Here is a 22,719-nt window from a genome sequence, read left to right on the forward strand (position 1 = left end):
TTTGAGATCTCCCTCATCCTCCATATACTGCAGCGGTCCCCAAACATTTAAAGTGCAGAAAAGGAACCAGAAAAGATTTTAATTAAATGTTTGAAAATGTTTTTGGTTCCTTTTCTATGTCTCAGGACAGTTGCTGTCTATGGAGGATTGAGGAGCACTTGGATTTAATCCAAAATATCTTAATTTGGGTTGCAAAGGTGAACAAAGGTCAAACTACTGGACCAGACCAACATGAGAGTGAGTAAATAAAGTAAAAACTTAATTTTAATAAATACCTTTAAACTGATTTTATGACAAGAGAAAACAAAAGTTTTATATATTCTCCAGCCTGTCCATGTTTCTTCTGCAAGTATGTGCCATTGAAGATCCAGCACAATTTTCACAAGTCCAGAGAAAATGACAGATAGCAATGGGGTAGCGTGACCATTTTCTTATTGTTTGTGTTGCAGGACAGAAGATGTGAACTTGTAGGACAATGCAGGATATGTGAGGGAGAGGTACATTTAGTTCTATTAAACTGCATAAAAACAGATTTACACAACACCCTTGAATTGCTAAAAAAAATTATCTGTGACAGGCACCAAACTTGCTAAGTGTAATGGGGTTTGAAGCTGTATCCATGTTCATTTGCCAAAATTTAATGAAAAGGACATTTAAACAGTCCAAATCGTGAGGCACATATCCAAGTCAAGGTCATGGGCAAATTATTCAAAACACAATAAACAGTCCAACCAACAAAAAACCCCAAAGAATTATCCAAAAGGCAAACATCCAGAGAAAATGTAATAAATAATATCTGGCAAACAACAAGGTAATAAACACTCAGTAAGGCAACGGAACTGGTAATACTTCAAAAGGTCTGTTTGTCCTGTTCATGTTTAACATTGAAACTACCGTAATTCTACAACTACTAAAATTACCATAGCGCTCAGTCTGACCGTTCTCATATAAGATCTCATATGGCATATTTTCTTTCAAAGCTACTATTGAGATATTAAAAATAAGCTTTGAATGTCTGTGAAACAATGTAATTTACCCCATAGTACCAATTCAGACTAAATATATAATAAATATAATGAGCTGAATGAAAGACATTGTTTTTTTGAGCTGTTGACAGTCATATACGTGTCCCACGCTGCTAAAAACACTATTAGGACACATATGTTTCACAAAAAAAGTGAATATTGGTTGTTTTTGCGTTATTTCAAGCAAATTCGTTCTGGTTTGAAATAATTTTTTGAAGCTGCGTCACGGCCATGAGATCTTTGCATGTATTCCAGCATGTAGACTAAATGTCTGTACCTGCAAGTGCATCGTGCCGTCTCTAAGTGTGCAGATTGTATTCATGAGAAAGACTTAGTTCAAACCAATCAGCGCGTTCTATTGTGTTTGCGGTGCAACTTCATTAATATGCATGACAGCTTCGAAGAAAGTTTTTACCTGTTACAGTGAACTTCAGACAGCAGAGAGTCGCCAAGTTGTGTTGCCAAAACAAGTGGAGAAAGAAGAATTGAAGGTTCAAAACGAAGGTTTTGTTTTCATACCGCTATGAGAGCACAGCTGGACTTACATATGGGTCACAATGCACACGACGCGTGACAAAAATACGTGTCTAAGAAACATTTTTTACCCGAGAGCTTTTCACATCTGGAAATGGGGAAATCCGGATTTGCTGCTTGTCTCCTTTTAAAAAAGACGTGGCTCCCGTTGGTGTTGATTGTCCTGTCTCTACTGATTTGGTAAGTAAGCGATCAGTGGTCTTTGTTTGTTTATTCAGAAGTTAGTTCGTATCGTCAGCAGTACTCTGTCAGTGTTTAAAGACATACCTTAGTCAAAATGATTTCTAAGTTACTAAAGTTTCCAGTACGTTAATATTTTAGACTGAAAGATCTGCTGTAAATGCTGCTCTCCGAGTGTAAACATGTGAACACCTTAATCAAACTATTACCGTCGTGTAGGATTTTCGCTGCATTTTGTGACAGGATAGTCTAACGTTATACACACATGGCTTTCTGATGCTACCTATCGAGTGCATCTAAGTTACTGAGAAATGCGGAGAATTTTTTTATCTCATTTGCCATGCGGTATCAACCATTGCATTAAAAATACACGCTTCCAGCAATTCCTCAAAATCAAATATCTGGTTATTTACGGGGGGCATGCATGAAATGTTCCTGAATGAAAGTGCCAAACTGAAGTTAAAGTCCACCATTTGATCATTTGGCTAATAATTTGATTACTGATGTCCATGTAAACAGTCACTGTCTTTCTCCCCTGTGTCTGTGTGTTTGTTTTGCCTCTGTGAAAATCAGCGTGTGCCCAAACCGAAACTCTCATTTTTATGCAAATTTTTATGCACCTTTCCCTCCTCCAACACTCCCACCTAAACAGAGCTGGACACACCCACTTTTCTGACTTTTTCCAAACTAGAGGTGTGAAAACTCCCTGCTCAAACGGGGGTTTCGTGGCCCTTTAAGGGTGTGTTTTCTACCATGTAGGCCAGAGGTGCTCAGCCCTGTTCCAGGAGATCTACCTTCTTACAGAGTTCAGCTCCAACCCTGATCAAACACACATGAACCAATTAATTAGGACCTGAACAGCACTTGATGATTACAGACAGGTGTGTTTGATATGGGTTGCAAATGAAATCCGTATAGGAAGGTAGATCTCAAGGAACAGGGTTGAGCACCCCTGATGTAGACCCTATGTAGTCTGGGATAATCTATGGTTGTTTCCCAATATGAGTTCTTCAGCGATCTTGTGTCCTTGTGTAACATCATCATTAACTGCCAGCGTTCCGTTCCAATACTCAAGACCGCTAGAACAGAGGACGAGTGAAAGACTTGATGCAGACTTGAGCGCAGCACTCACTCTAAAAGTCCCAGGAATCATTGCGACTAGAGGTGGGAAGCGCAGCATTTTACATAGATTAATTATTAATTCAGAGATATAACTTATTTACCTCAGGAGTTTCCCTAAATGAAATGGTAAAAGTAACTACCATGAAAATCTTAAAGAGCCCATATTATGTGATATAACTGAGCGCCGCGGATATAACGGAGCGATTCGCGGATATAACTAAGCGCCGCCCCCTCTCTATTCTGCCGCTCTAGGTCTCCTCTATGGACACGCCGGCCCTGTGTGTGTGTGTGTGTGCGTGCGTGCGTATGTGTGTTCTTGGACTTTTTGCTTGATAAAACAGTTAGTCGTCTGTATTTTCTAGTCCATCGTCTGTATTTACATTCACCCACTGGCAGCCAAAATCCACTATGAAGCGTGTATGCACTGTGACTACTTTTATATTGTTGATTAGCAGCTGGGCATTTCACTCTGCCTCGTGCTGAAGCCTTGTCCGTGGCGACCAATCGCAGCAGGCTGTCATCGGTCCAATCAGCGCAGATTAGCTTCGCGCTGAGGAGGGGTTTGGGAACAAATGAATCACTGAACGATTCATTTGGGGGTCGCTGGGATAATTAGGTAAAAATAAACGCAGATTATAAAACCATGAAAGTGTTGTTTGACCTTGCATGCATATTAGACTGTTGTTGGAGACCCTTACAACCTAAATATGACCCTATTTCATGTATAATATGGGCTCTTTAATAAAGGCTTAAACACATTAAGGGTGTTTCTTTGCTGAAATTTGTATTAAAATCTGTTTTAATGTATATTTGTAAAGTCTTTATGCATGGTATATATTGTGAAAAGGGGAAAATCAATAAATTGTTGGATAAATGCTGTAATGTTTAAATAATTTTCGGTTAAAGATGCGTGAACGTCATGTGACCATCAGGATGAATGCAGCATCTCATTTCTCACAGAGCCCGTTCTGTGTTATCGTGGTCTCCCGAGTTCGTTCTTCCGAGGTGACCTGGCAAGACCGGTCTTTACAAGAACGCAAACTCGTTCTCTGCATTCTTGGAATTGAGAATCAGTTTACCTGAGTCCGCCCACAGTCTTTAGAAAGGATGCGTGAGAAAGCTCCCTAATTTCTGAAAAATGTGGCACAGGTGGTCAACCTAAAATGGAGGCACATGACATCAGCCTTATGATTTGGTCAGACAGCCTGCTTTAGCTTATGTAAATTAGGTTAGTTATGCATACAGGATTATATAGATTGTTCAGTTTATAGGGTCATGTTTTGTATTGAATTTCTGTGTATATGATTGAACTTCTGTTGTTTACTAAGACACAACATATTGTGAAATTAAACTTACCTAAACGATAACATCTCATATGATTTTGGATAGACTGCAATTGTGTTTCATATCACTTTGCTTTCTTATGTTGCATTTTAATTAGTTATATTATTATTATATTATGCAAATTAAAATATAATACAAATATTTTGGTGCATTTGTTTCAAAATATGAATTAATTAATATTAAGAAAATTGTGTTTAAATTATTAATTTTAATAACAATTTATATGCAATCTGCATAAATCATAGTAGATTTATGCATACCAAAGTAGACAACTTCAGAATTTTAGAGCCAAACACAACAGTCATAAGTAAAAAAAAAAAATTAAGAAATTAATTAAAAAGCTAAAAGAATAAGACATAAATTAACTTTCCACTCAAACTACTTTTTATTTTTTGATAAGTGGATTAGTCACTTAGCATCGACCTCTTTTAAGACAGATAAAAGCATTGAAACAGGTTGTTAATGGTACATGCACCTATGAGCTTGCTCAAGCAACCGGATTTCAGGCAGTTATGTAAAAAATATTCTAACCATTTATCATAAGTGCTAAAATGCTAACTTCTCATTTTTGCCCAACCCTTAACCCTTGATCCTCACTCTAAACTCACATTATAGCCTGTTGAAGTCAATTCAAAATATGAACACTACTGCCGTCTGCTGCATGGGAGAGGTATTGTAAAGGCATTGTTGAAGGCAATGCAAAGGCAAGAGGAAACAGATGCAATTAAAAACATTTATTAAGCAAAGTTAAAATCAAACCAAAAAAAAATACAAGGCAAGGAGTCAAAGAACAGGGAAACTGAGCAAAATTTAATGACAGACAAGCCAGGACTGAAATACAAGCAGTGCTTAAATCCAAACGCCTTTCAGGTGAGACATTAAATCCTGACTCTCTGTGGTCATTAAAAATCCCATGGCACTTCTCGTAAAGAGTAGGAGTATAACCCTGTTGTCCTGGCCAAATTCCCTCCATCAGTCCTAACCCATCATGGCCCCATCCACCGAATTGGCTGAATCACTCTCTCTCCACTCCACCTATAGCTGGTGTGTGGTGAGCGCACTGGCGCTGTTGTCCTGTGGCTGCCATCGCATCTTCCAAGTGAATGCTGCATACTGGTGGTGGTGTGGAGAGACCCCCCCTCATGATTGTGAAGCGCTTTGGGTGCTTTATATAAATGCACACATTACATTACAAACAGCAGACTAAGGGCTGATGAAATAACCAGGGGCTGGAGACAATGAGTGTCCAAGTCTACTGACTGGGGTGACAGAGAGTTCAACAAGAGCAGGGCACAGTAAAAACACAGGGAGACAAGGGTGGCTTCCATTTACTCCATAATATATATAGTCTTGGCAAGAAGTGGGGCACAGAGGTGGAACAGGAGGCGGAGGGATGGAGGGCCAGGTCCATACTGGGGAAAAGGACAGATAAAGAGAGAACTGTCAGGTGGTTGAAGAGTGAAGGTGGGGTTCATTGTCACTTGAGAGTAAAAGCAAGGGCTCAGCAATACTTGAGAGCTAAGACTCAGGAGTGAGGCTTGAAAGCATAGATTCGGCAGTGAAACTTGTTGACAGTGGCCGCCATCTTGGAAATGGATTCAGAGCAGCCAGACGTCTTGAAACTGGACTCGAAGCTGGTGGCCATATTGAAACTGGACTTGAAGCTGACTGCCGTCTTGGGAGTTCATGATTGGCTTTCGGAAATCTGGGGACATGGACTGGCAAGCTTTGTGGATGCTGACACTTAGCTGGACTGAGAAATAGTCTTGTCTTGTGGTCTTGCCGAGACTTCCTGCAAATCCCAAGGCCTTCAGGTCTTACTGGTTATTGCCTCTCCAACCAATATTTAGGAGATACTTCCTCAATCTTTCTGAGATTTGAAGGAGGAACCACTAACGAGAAGAGCTATGCCCTAAATAACATTATTTAACGCATTTATTGAGGACCATTAAAACTTAGCGTGGGTTTTAATGGTTATTAAGTATGTGATAGAAAAAGTCTGTGAGCATACAGTTTGGGGTGTCAGAGTACTAAACAATGTCCAGAAACATACTAATTTAATCTTCAATGGTTTTTGATTCTTGGCCAAGACAAACCGCTGGATCCGTGTCTGTTGATGTTGCAGGCAAGATGCAGTTACAACACACTTATTAAACAAAGTACAAATCAGACATAAAAAAACAAGACTGTAAAAAGCTGGACTTAAGTACAGAGAATATCCAAAGGCCTGATGAAATAACCAGGAGGAGGAGGCAATGAGTGTCCAAGACAACTAACTGGGGTGACAGAGAGTTCAACAAGAACTGAACTACACTGTTCCTATTTACTATGACCCTTTATGTGAAGCTGCTTTGACACAATCTACATTGTATAAGCACTCAACAAATAAAGGTGAATTGAATTGAATTTAATTGAATTGAACAAGGTTGCGGCACCTTGAAAACATAGGGAGAACAGGGAGCAAAGCAAAACATAGGACCAGGGCAACAGTGATTATAACAATGTGTCAAGTCACATGTTTATTCTTTTAAAATAGGGTTATATTATTTTCCCTGCAATTTAAATAAACCTACATATATTATATTCGATTTTTGGAGATAGGTAAAGTGTTAGTCGCATAGCACTAATCGACATTTACAAAACACTGAAAGGTTTTGCTTAGATTTGTACTGGGAACGCACCTAGTGTGGTGCGAAGACCAATCAAGCTTGCATATGTGAGGACTAGAAGCATATAAGAGAGCACAAAGAGAGAGTGTCAGAGGCCTGTCCTGAAGCAGCTGGTGGTTAAGGATAATCCAGGTAAGTCTTTAATGCTGAAGATGTGCTGGAGGAGACGAGTGGAAGGGAGACGGGCGGGCGGAGAGATTGCTAATTGTGGCCTGCTAATCCAACCCCTCCTCCACCTTCACCCACCTCCACATCCTGCCCATGTTACATATGAGGAAGGCCAGACACGTAGAGAACGACAGGCAACGTGTGAAGTAAATCATTTTGAGGGAAGAGGACCCAATAACAAACCCAAATCTCACCTGGATTTATCCTGCATAGAATGTAGCTGCGCTTTCTCTTACTCTAGCACGACTTTCACAGCACTATGGGAGAAGTCCAAAAGGTGAGATTGATCTGCTTCAACAGCCTGTTTTGGAAAAATCTGAGAATTGTTTATTAATGTCATGATGGAATGTAGCTGAAAGTTAATCAGATTTTAAGGCACAAACGTGTGTTTTCAAAGGGTTTGTTTTCAGTCATCGAGAAGCTAAAGGGAACTACAGAGCAAGAGCTTCGGATAGTCCTTCTTGGTCTGGATAATGCTGGAAAAACCACTTTGTTAAAACAACTTGCCTCTGAAGACGTGAACACCATTACACCGACTCAGGTGAGAGGAACTTTTCCTAAAATGAAAGTTTTGAAAGTGTGTACGAAACAATTGTAAATAATTAGCAGTGCAGCATGGTCCTTTCCCATTCCTAATGAACACTCTAAAAACGCTTGGTGTTTTAACCAATAATTAGCTAAAAGTGGGCAAGGACGTGCTTCTCCAACTCCTAAATGTGTTATGTGTTATTATAACTGACAAAAAGATGAGTAATAATGCCTAATTTCCTGTGGATGTAAAAGGCGTGAAGCTATTAGCTGGTGTGGCATGCTAACACATTTTGTGTGATTTAATGAATTCTGAAATATTCTCCAAGACTTAAACAGTTACACCAGTTTAAATGCATTAGCAGATTTTAAAAGATCATGCTAAAGTTGTTATTTGGCATATATATAATGTATCTTAGCTTCATTTTGGCTAGCACAACACCAAAATGGATGAATTAGGCTAATCAGTGATAAAGAAGGTAGAGTGGACAAATAGTACAGTGGAAAAACCCCTACATAATCAGGTTTTTGGCTATAGGGGTAACAGTTTGGGGTTATAATTGTGTGTGCATCCTTGTAAATCTGTAATTCTAAAATAAATTTAAATGTAAATACATTACACTAAATGTAAAAGTTATAGATATGTAGCAAACTGTGTGTGGCACCATGGCTCAGTGGTTAGCACTGTCGCCTCACAGCAAGAATGTCGCTGGTTCGAGTCCCAGCTGGGCAAGTTGGCATTTCTGTGTGGAGTTTGCATGTTCTCCTTGTGTTCATGTGGATTTCCTCCAGGTGCTCCAGTTTCCCCCACAGTCCAAACAAATACGCTATAGATTAATTGGATAAACAAAATTGGCTGTAGTGTATGAATGTGTGTAAATGCGCCAGTCTATGGGTGTTTCCCAGTAAACAAAATGAAGGAACATGAATGAATTAATGAATGAATGAATGAACGAATGAATGAATGAATAATAAACTGTTTTTGGAGAAATCAAATTTGTAATTGCAAGATATAAAATGACATTATTATGACATAAATTGTCCCACAAAAATTCAAGTTATTAATTTTCATTTTACCTCTATTTGTCCACAGCTATGCCAATTATTTTCAATAAACAAAGTGTTAGGCTTTTTTTCTCAGAAAGGATAAGGAAGTTATTATGAATTATTCATAACTGTTATTGAAATCCAAATATTAAAATGAAAGGGCCCTGTTAAGCGTTTTCATCTGTACTGCTGTAAGGTTTTGACAGAATAAAAGTTGTGGGTAGCTTTAGGGTTTGGTTATGGCATAGGTTAAAGTCAACAGTGTCATTTTTGGCATTACATTTAGCAATTAATTACAGATGTAATTGCACGCAAATACAGCATTAAAAATACATTTACACAACAAGCACATTGTATCTATTAAATATTTTTTTTAAACGTTAAGTCTAAAATTGACAAAAAATTGAATAAATGAGAATAATAAAATAATCATAAACTATTTAATTAATATAATATCTATATTATTATCAAATGTATACAATAAATTTGTATAATGAATATTTAATATGTAAATATTTTCTTTGACACAATTGTGTTTATTTCGATCTGAAAAATTTGTATTGTTCATATTTTTTGTTATAGTTTAATATGTAGTTTGTTTCAGAAATCTTAAAATCTTGCCTTTCACTGTTAAAAAGATATCAACATATATATGATTCAGTGGTTAGCACTGTCGCCTCACAGTAAGAAGGTAGCTGGTTCGAGTCCTGGCTGGGCCAGTAGGCATGTCTGTGTGGAGTTTGCACGTTCTCCCTGTGCTCCACTTTCCCCCTCAGTCCAAAGACATGCAGTTTTGGTTAATTTAATAAAATTAAACTGTCCGTAGTGACTGTGCGTATGAATGAGTGTGTATCAGTGGTGTAGTCCTTGCTATACGCACGTATACTCAGTATGCCTACTTTTTTCCACGAGCTGTTTGAGTATTACGACTTCTGAGGATCATACTCTCGGTATACTCACTTGTTTTGGTGATTGGACTTCCCTAATTTTTGTACATTAAGTATTTTAGTTTTTCGAAGTTCACAAAAAAATAAGCTGAATGATGTCTTGCTGAAACGTTCAAGTAAAATTATAAAACAGCATGGGCGTCGCTTTAGCCCTCCTATATTTCCATTCAGCCCCCCTTACACTTTAGCGATTACCTGTACACTACTAAATGACCACCTCAATCCCCTTTAAAATTGATATAAAAACGGCGGCAGAATCCCGCTCCTGAACTCGTTTTTTAGTTAGTCAGCAAACCACAGCTGTGCAGTGTGTGTGTGTATATATATATATATATATATATATATATATATATATATATATATATATATATATATATATATATATATATATATATAAATTAAAGGAATCAAAGATACATTGACTTTCGTCGTTTCTTTGCCTACTTTTAAAATTTGGATTGGGTGGATAATAGTACACCACTTATTTTTTTAGGACTACACCACTGTTGTGTATGAGTGTTTCCCAATACTGGCAGGGCAGCTGGAAGGGCATCCACTGTGAAAAAAACACATGCTAGATAAGTTGGCGGTTCATTCCGCCAGTGGCAGCCTCTGAAATAGAGATTAAGGAAAATAAATGAATGAATGAATGAATGAATGAATGAATGAATGAATGTGAATATCATTCAAAGAATTGTAACAATTTTGGGTCACACATTATTTCGATGGTTCGTTTGTTGAATTTAAGTTACATTGCATCTACATGCCAACTAATTCTCATTCGATTATAAGCAGACTGTTAGGTTAGGATTAGGGTTAGTGTAAGTTGACATGTACTTGCAAAGTTTCTTATAGTCAGTTAAATGCCTGTTTAGCAGTAGTATCAACAGATATTAAGCAGACAGTCTAATGCTCAAATGGACCATCAAAATAAAGTGTTACCAAATTCTGTAATAATTCATGTCAAAAGAAACCAAATGTTGAGGTGTCATAATAGGAACAGCTAGAATGTCCTAGAAAGAACTAACCAAATAACAGACGTGATGGCTTATTCTCAATCTGTCAAGAAAGTTTGTGTTAATAGGATCAAATGTGGTCAGTCTGGTTTACCGCTCTGTTTACTGTTGAGAGGTCAAAGGTACAGTGCGCAATGTGGGTTAGCGCTAGTTATTAGCATGAAGTCATCCCGATATGACAAAAAGTCAGGACAACAAATGTTTTTATGTTACTTTAACTTAATTTAATACAGTTTCATAAGGTTTAATAGCTTTCAACTCCATTTTAAGTCATACAAAGTTTAATGTAATATCTGTTGTCAGTTTGATTGAGTTGAGTTGAATAGAAAAGTTCATTTGATTCGATTAAAATAACTGATGGAACAACAAATATAGTTATGTTGCTTTAATTTATTTTAAGAAGTTAATCAGGTTTCAACTAATTTTCACTAAGTTATACAATGTTAACCTAATATTTTAGTCAGTTTGATTTGTGTAAGTTGAGATCACTAGAAAAGTTAATTATATTCAACTAAAAATATAAGGCAGAGAGGATTTATTCATGGTTTCCAACATGCTTTAAACTGTTGTGTTCAGGAGAAAAAAAGAAATTCATAGATATTTGGAACCACTTGAGGGTGAGTACATTTCATTTTTAGTCTATTAAACATAACATTTAGCAAGGATGCTACTGGACTTTCACAGAGCTTGCTACTAGTTACTCGATTTCTTCTAAATATCCTGAATCGTGGTTGTAATACGAGACCCTTTTCTGTTCAAAATGTGTTTTGTTAAGAGCCATTAGATGTTGCAGTCAGTTAAAGCTGAAGAGCCGAGACCTGTGGGCAGAGAGAAGATCCTCTCTAAGAATAGCACCACAACACTGTCTTTAATCCCACGGTTAAAGATTACTTAACCATAAAGTCTCAGTAGTTGGGAGGCCGTTCGGGGGCAGGATAAATTTAGACAGGAGTTTAAATACATCATGCCACTATCAGTGTTCTTGTCAGTATTTTGACCCAGTCTGTGTTGAATAAGAACTGCTATATCTGCTGTTTCCTCATAGTAAAAAAAAAAGAAAATAAATTGTGAAATGTCAAATCATAATTGTGAAATGTTAGTCATTTCATAGTTAAAGTTGATGCAAAATCAAAACGTACAATGTTTATTTTTGCTAGCTCACATTTTTATTCTTAAACTGAATTATTCATCTGAGCAACAACAAAAAATGTTTGTTCTGGTAATCTTCAATCAAATTCTGACATTTGCTTCCATGTTTGGAGTGGTGGTCCTTCTCTGTTGACATCAACTTCCATAGCAACATAATAACCATGCACTCCCAACATTAATTTGCTATGAGGGAATGATGTGCAAAAGAAAACCCCACCCCCTACTCAATATTCAATTTCATTTGGAAGTACATGAACATACTGAAATACAAGTGTCTGAAATTCTGGCTCATGCTGAATTTAAATGTGAGATTTAAGATCACAGTTGTGAGATTGAAAGTCATGAATTCAGCTTACTTTTAATTCACAAATTGTGATATCTGAAATCCCAACTGTGACGTACAACTGTGTGACATGATGTAACAGTTGTGAGATTTAAAGCCATAATTGTAAAACACAAAATTACTTTTGTAATATAAGGCCGAAATTGACAAAATATGCAGTTTAGAATTAAGTCACTTCGGCATAAATAAATAAATATGGTATTTAAAGTCACCCTGGGGTGCGATTCCGAAAACTATTGTTAGCCAACTAAGGTCTCAAGTTTCGTCGTTACAAGTTTGTTGACTTGGTGTTTCCCAAATCTATCGTTCCAATGAACATTTGCAAACTGCGTCGCAAACTTGTATGCTTGCAACTACACCTCTGGAGCTGTAGTTAGAAACATAGTTCCTGGCTTAGTTCTATTCTCAGTTATCCCCCCTATGCCCTATTAGTTTAGAACATTATTTTTTTAAAAAGCATTAAGGTCATCTCTCTTAGGTGTACTTTGCTTTCAAAGTATTTTTACAGTTTAGTTACAGCAATCTTCATGTTTACAATTGCGCTCCCTTCACAGTGCACTATGAAAACATTGATGTCATTTTGAACACAGCCGTGGCTCATGACGAAAGCTATAGGTGACCTTTTATTTAAAAGTGGAATTTATATTATGTCTCCAAAGCTTGTAAAAACAAAAAACATAGCTTATGTTAGTGGTTTTATTTTATAGTAGGTTATTTATTAAGTATCTGTACTGTATATGACATGGGCCTGTTGGTTAGAACATTTCTGCAGTGATTTGCATGTGTCAAATTGTAAAAGTAGACTTTTCAAAAAATAAAAAACAATAGGCTATCCTGCTTAATAATAATAATATAATAATAAAATAATAATAATAATAATCATCATCATCCTCATCATCATCATTAATATTATAAATATTATTATTAAAGTATGATTTTTTACATTTCCTAATAAACAATAAATATGACGTTTCATTTCTTAATAAACAGCCTCATTATTTATTTATTTAGTTATTTATATGATTTATATATGAGATTAGAATACGTATTAGCTTTTGTAAGTGTTTTTTTGTTTTAGAATAGAATATGTAATGTTCTCTATATTTGTAAAGAAAACAATCAATTAATATGAGTGCATGTTTTTACCAAAACTAATATTGGATTTTTTTTTTAATGCGTGTGCGTGTAAAACAATATAATTTGCACAAATAGATTATGGGGTTCTTCTGTAAATAAGTTGTTACTCCACCCGGTTTAGAACATAATTATGGGCATTTTATGTTATAACTAACGTGATTCAAACGATGGATCTGCGCCAGAGAAACTATGGTTTTGGGAAACACTCATCACTACATCATTCTTTTCCCAAACGATGCATCGTACTATGATGGTTCAGCTGCTAGTTACGTCGTTGTTTAGGAAATGCACCCCTGGAAGATATTAGTTATAATGTGAGATAAAGTTGTGAATTATAAAGTTTGATTAACCTCAATAATCACACAAAATCCACAAAACATGAATTTACAGCTGCATCTTTAGCTGTGGTGTAAATTAACAAATTACAAATACTCAAATGACTGTAATTGAGTAGTTTTTCTCAGGGATTGTACTTTACTAAATGCTTTTAAAAAGGTGTAATTACTTGAGTACATTTTTAGTGCTGTATCGGTATACTTTTACTGCGCTATTTTCCTTCTACTTTATTTTTTACACATTTTTTTTTATTTGATTGGAAGAGAATAATCAGTCCTGTGATTCCCATCCAATCAAATCGCTCATAGAAAAATCTAATCTTATACAATAAGCTCAAGGACTGAAATGACTTTAAACAATCACTAAATTCCCTACAGAATATTACGTTTTCACACATACATTTATAAATAGCATGTAAATGCATCAACCTTTCACAGAGTAATACTAACAATTCACTCTTCTTGAGTACGTTTAAAAGGGCTACTTTTTACTCTGAGTAACTTTGAGTAACATTCACAACAGATACTTTTACTCTGCTTGCACTGCATATTTGGGCAAGTAATGGTACTTTTATTTGAGTATGATTTTTCAGTATGCATTCAACCACTGATCCTTTGTTACCTCTGCTCTTTCAGGGTTTTAACATTAAAAGTGTAACTTGTGATGGCATGAAGCTGAACGTGTGGGACATTGGAGGGCAGAGGAAGATTCGCCCCTTCTGGAAGAAGTACCTAGAAAACACTGATTTACTGGTAAGACAACAGTGTTGATGGCAAACTCTGAAGTTCACTTTCCCAATGACACTGAGCATTATCAAATCATTTACACACAGATATGTATTATCATTTCTGTCTTAAGTATCAGCCAAAAGCCCTTTTTCTCACATAATAATCCTCATTTTCTCTATTTCTCTTTTTTATTAGATCTACGTGATTGATAGTGCAGACAAAAAGAGATTTGAGGAAACGGGACTGGTAAGACTTTAGAGACTCTATGTATAACAATCAGCCTCTTATTTTGATCCCGAAAAGCATCTAATATTCTTCTTCTGGAAATCTGCTCCATTCACTTGTGATGTAGACAGGCTGGATCTTTTGTCTCAGGGCTCATCTGAAAACACTCATCCTCATAAATAAAAGGAGATCTCCTCCTTTGTACTATGAGTGACTGGATCGTTTTTAACTTGTCATAAATATATCAAAAAATTACTTTCTAATCGTCAAAAGACTTATTTGCCAAGGTTACATTCTTCTAGTATCATTCCTTACACAATTTTTCAGATATCCACTGTGAAAAATATCTTTCAGTTTCTGTATTTTGTGATTCACAGGGGTTTTCTGTTTACAGTTGTGAATTGCATTACGGGACCTTGATCTCTGCTGTGCTGACTTTTAATGTTGAAAATTCAACTCTACAGTTCAACAAAGGGATTTTTATTGACATTTTAGAAGTTTGAAATAATATAATTTATAAGAAATAATATATAGAGAAATACATCTGTAAAATAACAGATAATACTGGCAGTTTATTACAAGGTTTTTGTATCAAAAAATGCAGTTAACCCAGACAATATATCACTTCAAACCAGGGGTCAGGAACCTTTTTTCAACAAAGAGCCATTTCAGATTTTTTTTTTTTATCAAATGTTTTTTAAAGAGCCATATGGGGTGTGTGTGTATAACAAAATCTTCATTTATTTATAAACAAAAGCATTATTTATGTCCATGCACAACTCAAAAATAAACAAATATGATGCATCATAATGTATAAAGAAAGGACAATTTATAGATTTTTTTTTCTTTTTGCCATCGTCACTCATGAAATCACCATAGAAATGTAGGAAATAACTTGCCCTTTATTGTTGTTGCGATTCAAGTTAAACCACAGCACCACATATGCGCATTGGTTCAAACGGCCTTTTATTGTAAACCGAGTTCTTATTTATTTTGCTGTAGAAGATACAATATAAAGGGAATTGTAATTGTATTTTCTAAAGGAAACTGATTTCTAGTAACAGCTCTATTTTAAAAAAAGATCTGAAATATTATTGAAGAAAAACAGCTGGAAAGCCACATATTTTTGGTCAAAGAGTCACATGTGGCTCCCGAGCCATAGGTTCCCTACCCCTGCTTTAAACTATCAAAAATGTTAATAAAAGTCACTTTTTCAAACTTTACAATGTTGGAAGAAAGATCAAAGTCCCATAATCCAATTCAAAAGCATAAATAAACAGATATAATAATAACATGAATCACAAAATTCAGAAAACAGCTAATTTACAGACATTTTTTACATTGTGTAATACATATTAGAAAGAATAAGGGGAATTTTACACTGCTCTTGTCTTAAGAATTTCAAAATTTGTGGCTGAGGTGAGGTTTTATTTGGTTGTGTAAAGATAAGAAGTGACAGATAATGTCTAAAAGGTACATTCAAAACAAAATACTCTTGTGACTGGCTTGTAGTTGCAAAGGTACAGGGAAACATCAAAATGAAGTGTTTGCATAAATTAAGCTAACAGCCAGTCTACTAATGTTGCTTTCACATATGTAGTCCAAACTAAGTTAAAAATTGTACTTTGTATCAATTTTCAGACTTTTGGTTCTTTTTATACACCATACCAGCTGGGTTTTCATCACCATGTGTTTAAGGGTTAGTTCACCCAAAAATGAAACTTCGGTTAAAAAATTCTCTCAAGTAATTCCGATTGCTTGAGACTTTTGTTCAACTTCACCACACAAATTAAGATAGTTTAGGTGAAATCTGACTGTTTGCTGATCCACCATATACAGCAAACATATACAGATTGTCAAAGTCCAGAAAATAGAAACCAAAAGCTTTGTCAAAACATTCTGTGCAATTTCAGTGGTTCAACTGTAATCATACAAGTGCCAAAAACTCTTTTGTGTACCAAAAAAAAAGAAAGAAAATTGAAATATGAAATATGAGTTGTATTTTGAATAAAAACCCTTAATTCCCTTAATTCCCTTAATTTTCCACTCACTTGTCGTGATATTGGACTTAAATAATAAATAAATATAATAAAACTAAAATTAACTATTAACAATTAGTTATAAGTTAACAATTGTTTATACTACAGTCAGCTGTTCTAACAACTTGATGAAATCACACCTTGTTCACATTTAATTTATTATCACTATTATTACTTTGCAAACTTTGAAAAGTTTTTATATTAGGATAGAAATCAGGAAACTGATTGTTCTGGTCGAAACCAAAATGCAGTCACGTCCCATGTGTCTTTGAACAATTGTCTTGAACTGCATTTTGATTGGTCAGTAATAATTTGAAGTGAATTTATATGGCTGCTCTTGGAGGTTAAGCAGAATTTCTGAGGCTTTATGCCTCCACATAATTCCAGGTTTGTCAGTAACCTACCATGGGGCTAAACTGCTAAAGGGCAAAATGTCCACAAACTTGTCCTCATCCCATAATACTCAGCACAACTACAGCTGGTGTAGTACAAAAATGCCCAATAGTTTTTGCAGTTGGATCCATATGAATCGAACAACTGAACTTCATCAGGTTTTATTTGACAATGTACTGAATTCCCATCTGCCCAACAAACAGGATCAAAATGGAAATAAACCAAAATAAATGGTTCAGTTGAGAAAAGGTGTTAGCAGAAATTAATTGGTTAGTTCACCCCCCTTTTGTGTGCCAAAAAAATATAAACACGACTTTGTTTCCCCTTTTTTAAAACACACTGACACAGAAAACATTTCCAAATAAATCTGTTTTCATTCTTTTTTGCCACATAAAAGTGTTCTTCAGCTTTGTGTGATTACAGTTAAAGCGCTGAAGTCACATGGAATGTTTTGACAATGTTTTTGATTCTTTTTTTATGACTTTGAATGTCTTGGGAACTTCAATCTGAACTTCAAACTGTCAATGGAAGATCAGAGAGGTCTCAGATTTCACCAAAAAAGTTATGTTCCAAATATGAACAAAGATCTCAGGGGATTGTAACGACATGAGGGTATTTAATTACAGAATACATTTTTTTAGTGTAAAGTAACATTTTAAGCTGTCAGACTTTCAATTTTATAATAATTGCAGTTGAATTGTTGTTACAAAGTTGCCTGCAGTCAACAGAATGCCTAAAAGGGTCCGTCAAAATAAAGCATTTACAGATATGGAGACAGTCTACAAATACTCCAATGAATTTAGTCGACAATGTTTTAAAGTTACTCTTATTAAACAGAATGCCTAAAGGTAATTGTAAAAATAAAGTGTCTGCAGATATTAAGCAAACACTGTAACGAACTGTAACGAACATGTTTTTATTGTTTGTAGTCAACAAATTGCAGTTTGTGAGCTATACTGCAGCCACCAGCAGTGGTGATCAAAATGTTTTAGCTTCACTTTTCGAAACGTGCGCACACTTGTTCACGCTGCATAAAACCACAGTTCAGTCCATATGGTGCTATGCCATACTGACAACTCAGGCTCATTCCGAAAACGTAGTCCCGAGGACGTTTCTGGAGACAGCGAATTATGTAGCCGGATGTACGTATGGCTGCATTTAGTTTTTTAAGCGAACGCTGCGGGGCGGTATGACGCCATTCCTTTTAGCGCTCGCCGGCTGACCGCTTGCCTTCGTGTGGAGGGCTTTCCCGCTGCAACCAGTTTGTCCGGTTAGCTCGTCCTGTGCGTCGGCGGACTCGAGACGCAGAGAGGAGCTGACCACGATGACGACAAGCGGGTTTGAGTCCAGGGAAGAGCGGTTCCTGAAATCAGGTAAGACTTAAACAGAATCCAAGAAATAAAGCGAAGAGGTTCATAACAGGGTGAGAATGTGGTAAAATCCGAAAATGTGGCAAATAAACGGACGAGGGCTTTTCTTTTTCCGGACGGCTTTTGTAAATCGTTGGTTGGGTTCAGGGCGGGCGGGTCAATCGGTAAAACTGGTTGGGTTCGGGGAAGGAAGAGGGTGGGTCGGCCGGCCGATTGGCCAATCGCCCAGTCAATCATTCAGCCAGTCGGACAGACAGACGTTTGTTCGACAGCGGCCTCTGGTGGGTTCACGCGAGAAAAGCGCAGGTGTGAACGGCACTCGCGGGAGACGTCCAAGAAGCCAAAAAGGCACACACAGCGGCCTCTCACGGATTTGCGAAAACCAAAAACTGCAAAAATACGTACCTCCTGGGACGTATTTCGCGGTCTCCAGAAACGTCCTCGGAACTACGTTTTCGAATGAGCCTGGGTTTCATACTAACTACTCTATGTTGACCTTCTACAGGAGCTGTCGGAGCTCATTGATGAGGAGAACCTGAAAGGTGTGCCATTGCTCATCTTTGCCAATAAACAGGATTTGGCCACAGCCTCGCCAGCCAGTGAAATCGCTGAAGGTCTCAACCTGCACACATACCGGGACAGAGAGTGGCAGATCCAGGCCTGTTCTGCTGTATCTGGAGAGGGTGTACAGGTTGGTAAATTTATATAAGATTTAATTTGTATCAATTTCTACCAAACCTGTGAACCTTTAGGCAGTTCACCCAAAAGTGAAAAATCTGTCATTGTTTACTTACCCCTCACTTGTTGCAAGCATATCTGAGTTTCTCTTGCTGTTAAACACAGAATAGGATATACTGAAGAATGTTACTAGCTGGTAGCCATTGACTTCCATAGTATTTTGTTTTGTCAAATCCTGTTTAGCTAGCACCTAGCTCTCTGTAACTCTCACATGGTCACCCACTGAAGCTGTGCCCGGTCAGAACCTGGATGGGAGACCACATAGGAAAGCTAGGTTGCTGATGGAAGCGGTGTTCGATGGTTCTCAAACTGTGGTCTGTGTGGGTCCTAACGTCCCAGTATAGTGAAGTGGACACTATCTTTCGAATGATACATTTAACTGAGTTCCTGACTCTTAAAAATCCCAGGATGGAGCACCACCTTACTTATCAGATCTTATATATGTATATAATCCTGGTATGCAGGGCTTAATTTGTGCCGGAACAAGCCGGATCCAGATTTGGCACCTCTGAAATCTGATCCGAACAAGCTTCCACCCCACATTAGACACGTTCCAACTTTATCTGTTTTTAAAAAGCTTCTGAAACTGCATCTTTGCTCTTTAGTATTTGAGCCTTTTTAATGTCAAGGGGTTTGCTTTATGTTTAATTGTTATGTATGTGATGTAGGACTTATTGTAATTAGTATTGATTGTGTTCAGCACTTTGGGCAATGTTGTGTTGTAAAAAATGTGCTATACAAAGAAACTAACTAACTAACTAACTAACTAACTAACTAACTAACCAATAAGCTGGTGTGAGGTCTGGTGCAAAATGGCTGCCGTTGCATCATTCAGGTGGATGCTGCACACTGGTGGTGGATGAGAAGATTCCCCCCAAAATGTGTAAATCACTTTGAGTGTCCAGAAAAACGCTATATAAATAAAAAGAATTTATATTATTATTATTATTATTATTATTATTATTATTATTGTTGTTGTTGTTGTCTTACTATGGAATCAATGGTTTCCAACATTCTTCAACATATCTTTTGTGTTCAATGGGGAAAACATGAAGGTTTGGAAGCACTTCAGAATGAGAAAATGAAAAGTAAATTTTCACGATGCCTTTAATATAGTATAAAATGTATATTGTTATGTTACATGCACTAACAATTTATGTGTTCATTTATATATAAATATATTGTATAAATAAGGATTTGATGAAGACTTTTCATCAAGACTTTTTTTTTCTTTTCAGGACGGCATGAACTGGATCAGCAACAATATTGTAAATAAGAAGAAATGAATCTACTCTCTTCCAAGTGTTATTTTGTACAATCGCTCTGATATTTCCGTTAATGAAAACCACACATAACGTATTTACTTGGGAAAACTCTTTTTGTAATGATATTAATGATCTTCCTTCTGTTTGTAAATTGGCTGCCAACTGTGAGTGGCAGGAATGCAACAAAACAAATCATTTTCCCCTCTCAGTATCTCCTATGAGTGCTTTTGTTGCTCTCTGACAAGACAAGTTTCCTTACAATCTGTAAATCACTCTGTTGCTGTCACATTTCGAAAAGATATGACACCAAAGGGCATAAATAATGCACACAAGCGAGATTTACAGCCTAAAATAAGGATGAGGCATTTGTGTATATATCAGAAATACGTAGTGTTCTTCAGACGTTGTCATAGTTGTCAGACCAGCATAAGAAATACTCTTGTACTTTGTGAAAGATGATTTTTGAAACCCATGTTTTTTGTTTTTTTGACTGTATGACTGGATTTGGTAGTTTCTATTATTCTCCTAATCATAGGAGATCATATTTTCATGTGCATATGATTATGTGAAATGAGTCTGAGACCACATTTTCCCTAGTTATTTAAGATTATGACTATTATTGTGATTCAAACAAGCTCTTGGACTAGTTATGTTGTTCTGTGTTATTTTTCTAAATCAACATGTTGTCTGGAAAGATGGAGAGATAAACTCAATTTCTCAAACGTCAATTCCATTCCAGCAGAGCCACAACATCATAAGACGTTAATATTAGGTTAGATTTAGGTAGTGATGTCAGGTGACCAAAATTTAATGTCTAGCCAGCGTCTAAGCACAACTTTCAATCATCCAATAACGACGTCAATTGATGCTGATATTTGGTTGACTTTAGGTTGTGTTGAAAACTGACCAAAATCCAATGTCGAGCCAACATCTTAAACCAACGTCATATTGACATCAAATACTAACATTTATTCATCAGGTATGGCAACCATAATCCAACGTCTTATAGACGTCATAGTGGAAACGTCCAGACAACGGCAAGTTGTAACATCATTAGACATTGATATTTGGTTGATTTTAGGTGGGACATTGGACATTGACGTCGGCCTTATGTTGGGTTCTGATGTCAACCCAATTTTCCTTTCCAAATAAAATGCAACATCCCCACGACATTGGGGTACAACGTCAATCTGACATCATGTTGACATCCTTTGCCTGCTGGGATGTATCTTTGGAACTAATAACTAATAGGCCTATTAATATAGGTATTAAAAGTATTTTCAAAGAATGTCTGCAGTAATAACGTGATAAAAAAATCAGAATTTTTAATAATATAATATAATATAATATAATATAATATAATATAATATAATATAATATAATATAATATAATATAATATACAGTTGAAGTCAGAATTATTAGCCTCCCTTTGAATTTTTTTCTTTTTTAAATATTTCCCAAATGATGTTTAACAGATCAAGGAAATTTTCACAGTATTTCTAATAATATTTTTTCTACTGGGAAAAAGGTCTTATTTGTTTTATTTCAGCTAGAATAAAATCATTTTTAAATTTTTTAAAATACTTTTTTTTTTCTTCACTCATTAACGTTAGGTTAGATTTAGGTTGTGATGCCAGGTGACCAAAATTCAATGTCTAGCCAGCGTCTAAGGACAACATTATTTTCACATCCAATAACAACGTCAAACGATGTTGATGTTTGGTTAATTTTAGGTTGTGTTGGAAAATGACCAAAATCCAACGTCATATTGATGTCAAATACTGATATTTACTTGTCAGGTATGGCAACCTGACGTCAACCAAATATTCCTTTCCAAAAAAAAAAAAAGCAACATCCCCACGGCGTTGGGGTAAAATGTCAATCTGACATGATGTTGACATCCTGTGCCTGCTGGGATGTATCACTGGAACTAATATCTAATAGACCTACTAATATAGGTATTAAATGTATTTTTACAAAAATGTCTGCAGTAATAACGTGATAAAAAATCATAATTTTAAACATATAATAACATATAATATAATATAATATAAATATTCATTTTTTACTCATTAATGAAAGTCGTTAACAATACAATATAGTTTAGTCTAAAAATAATAAGCTGTTTTATAAAATTAAGTCCAAATTGAACGCAAAAATAATACAGATTTTAAATAGGAGTAAAAAAGTGCTAACTTCCATCTCACATTTTCATGCAAATATGTATCACCTCTGCAGCCCTCTCTAATGCCTTCAGCAAAATGGGTTAAATCTCAGAGGCTGACATACTTGGATATGAGTCTTGCCTTCCTCTGCGGTCACCGTCTGCACGCTTAGTGTTATAGCCACTGGATCAAATTTTCATTAGTGTGGATGCTGAAGCTCCACGAGGCTAATCCATGCCCATTAGATACA

At 36.2% G+C, this 22,719-nt stretch overlaps 1 protein-coding gene across 1 annotated transcript; it reads left to right on the forward strand.

Annotated features, from left to right (window-relative positions):
• The first annotated feature begins 7,301 nt into the window (after positions 1-7,301).
• On the forward strand, positions 7,302-20,324 carry arl3l1 (ADP ribosylation factor like GTPase 3, like 1). The gene is made up of 6 exons (XM_056446723.1): positions 7,302-7,319; positions 7,440-7,583; positions 14,181-14,297; positions 14,469-14,519; positions 18,806-18,991; positions 20,277-20,324. Exons 1-6 carry the CDS (start codon positions 7,302-7,304, stop codon positions 20,322-20,324), a joined length of 564 nt encoding a protein of 187 aa, XP_056302698.1.
• The last annotated feature ends 2,395 nt before the right edge of the window (positions 20,325-22,719 follow it).

The sequence above is a fragment of the Danio aesculapii genome, chromosome 21 (assembly GCF_903798145.1).
Source record: "Danio aesculapii chromosome 21, fDanAes4.1, whole genome shotgun sequence".
Classification (NCBI taxonomy): domain Eukaryota; kingdom Metazoa; phylum Chordata; class Actinopteri; order Cypriniformes; family Danionidae; genus Danio; species Danio aesculapii.